The sequence below is a fragment of the Dendroctonus ponderosae genome, unplaced genomic scaffold, assembly GCF_020466585.1.
Source record: "Dendroctonus ponderosae isolate FM_Combo_2020 unplaced genomic scaffold, Dpon_F_20191213v2 Dpon_F_20191213_4, whole genome shotgun sequence".
NCBI lineage: Eukaryota > Metazoa > Arthropoda > Insecta > Coleoptera > Curculionidae > Dendroctonus > Dendroctonus ponderosae.
This window is the reverse complement of record NW_026018611.1, coordinates 1,289,725-1,292,354: the sequence shown is the minus strand read 5'-3', so window position 1 is coordinate 1,292,354 and position 2,630 is coordinate 1,289,725. Positions and strand designations below refer to the sequence as shown.

Genomic DNA, 2,630 nt, shown 5'->3' with positions numbered 1-2,630 from the left:
GTTTCGGCGAGACAACAGCGCCATCATCAGATTTAAAATCCATACAAACTCATAATTGGGAAATATTAGATTCTTTTAGGTCTTTGCTGTCTTGAAACGTCAAATTTGTTCGAATTATTGTCTACATTTGCTACGCAGGCAAATGCAGACAATAATTCGAACAAATTTGAGGTTTCAAGACAGCAAAGACCTAAAAGAATCTAATATTTCCCAATTATGAGTTTGTATGAATTTTTAATCTGATGATGGCGCTGTTGTCTTGCCGAAACGTAATGAAATAAACGATATTCAAAATGATTGTGTGTATTGAGACCCAGGAATGATAAGAAAATAATAACAATTACACGCAGTCAGGAAAATAAATCAGAATTTACCTGGAAAGCCGTTTAATTTAAAATTGACTAGTTTCTGTTGCTAGACCTTTACCATGGCGTATGACTTCCCTCTATTGCTACACAAGGTGATTGAAAATCGGCGTAAACATATTTTTTGAAAGTTTGCTTCGCTCAAAATTGGGAAATTTTAAGCCGCGAAGGTGGCAAGTTCGAACGCAGCAACGCGCCGGATATCTTGCATCTCTGGCTGAACTATATGGGTGCGAGGGAGAAAACCGAGGGCAGCTACGCTCCCGAATGGAAAAAGCAGCCCTGGCGTCGCTCGAATCAGAGCGTTCGCTTCACAGACTGAGATCTGGAATCGAACTCGACTAACCCTGAAGATGTTGGCGATGACTGCAGGCAAAACGTCGGGACCAAATTCATATCAGCGGCGATTTATTAACTGGATAATCAGCAATTTTATGAGCCACAGCCGCGAAGCTAAAAAACTGTCGTTTTCCTTCCAGTTCCGTTCCAGATTCGGAACTAAGCAGCATGTTGAACCACTAAAGGATGAGTTGATGCGCATTTAATTCCGCGATTTCGCGTTTCAGTCACTTAGAATTGGTTCAATTCGCGCTTGGGTTCGAATGAATCCTCACTCCTCACGGGCTTTCCATATACAGAGTGTCTCTCAGCAAGCCGGCATTTGTTGCAAATCCAGAAAACATCCAGAACCCGCAGAGTGGAAAACTACTCACTGTGCGATCCCAGAAGAGTCAAGGCGGAGGCCGAAGTGGGTACCATGGTGCTGTTGTACGTGGCAGCTGGACTGAGCGGAACCGAACTGGCATAGGCATGGGCGGGGCTGGGCGGCACATTGTTGTAGGCGTGGCCTGGACTGGCTGGAACCTGGCGAATCAGACTGTCGGCCGCCGCACGCTCCACATTGCCGGTGCGCGATTCCAGCGTCTGCAGGGTGGGCGCACTTGTGGCGGCGCCATGCGCCAAGTCGCTCTCAGTGGGCGCTTGGGGAATGGGCGCAGCGGCGTGGTTGCCGTGGGCGGGCGACATCAAGCCCATGCCATGGCTGGGGAACATGTGGTGCGACGGGAAGGCGGCGTGGTTGATCGGGTGCTCCCACTTCACGTTGGCCAGCGGCACGTTTGGGGATGAGCTTTGCGTTGAGTACACCTCGACCCCTAGGAAGATCACACAAAATATCTACTAGAGAAGCGTTCGTTTCTAGCCGCCACTGTCCACCTTCAGGTAGGGTAATTCCGGGAGAGATGGACCAGTCGGGAATTTTCGACTCTACATGGTATAGGAAGAATATTTCAACGCCACCCCGTCAACTAGCTAATTTTCGGGAGTGGCTTTATTAGTTTCTGCATTTACACATGGTAGACATTTTTTTAACGGTATTTTGAAGGTGCGATTCTAACCAAAAGAAAGTTTTAAAATGCGATTTGTAGTTAAAAATGCATTGAATGGTATCCACTCGTACACCGGACAACGTAAACGATGTAAAAGCCGATTAATACATAGATTTTTTGTTTTTGGGTGGTCCGTCTATCCCTGAAATTTGGGATAGACGGACCAGAGTAAAATGGGGAAAGTTGAACCGGTTTTTATTTTTCTGTTTTATTCAATCAGCCCTGTGCGGTATCATAAATGCTATAACGGCCACACGTTATGGCAACTTAACAGTTCAGGGTAACATTTTCGATAACGCAGCAACACAACCGAGGTGTGCTCTATCTTCGAGTTAACGTATGCGTTTCGGACCCAGTTATCCATCAAACGTTAAAAAGGAAAAAATATTAGGTGCATAAAGTGAGATGCCCTTATACGAGTAGTCTATTAGTTAGAGAGAGAGAGAGTTAACATCAAACCATCGAAGCCTCTAAAACATATGCACCGCCACCACATGTGCACGTTTTGACCATTTGGGTTGCCTACTACCCTACATGTCTTTGTTTTTGATTTGCATTCGCTTTTAATTTCGTTTGTTATTGTTCTTGACCTATCTTCTCAAACACTTTCAATGGAGCATATACAGAAGAAAAAAAAACAACCCGCAAACAATTTGAAAATTTAGTAGAGTTTGTGGACAAAAATAAAGTTTATTTTCAAGACCATTTACTAATTGTTCTAATAAAGTTAACCTTATGAGACCACCAAAAGACACATTTTTCTTTTAAATTAAAAACGAATTATAGCGAAAAGACAAAACTACGCTCTGATTAAACACAATTGATTTATTTATTCCCCGAAGTTAACTTCGAGGGATGCACGTTAAGTTCGATAGCG

The 2,630-nt window shown here is 44.0% G+C and overlaps 1 protein-coding gene across 1 annotated transcript in view; it reads right to left on the bottom strand.

Moving 5' to 3' along the window:
- LOC109543054 (protein gooseberry) overlaps positions 1–2,630 on the bottom strand; it is a 21,903-nt gene that overhangs the window by 9,840 nt on the left and 9,433 nt on the right. Inside the window, exon 6 of the mRNA XM_019912574.2 lies at positions 1,079–1,519. Coding sequence (XP_019768133.2) covers positions 1,079–1,519 — 441 coding nt within the window. The remainder of the gene's footprint in view (positions 1–1,078; positions 1,520–2,630) is intronic.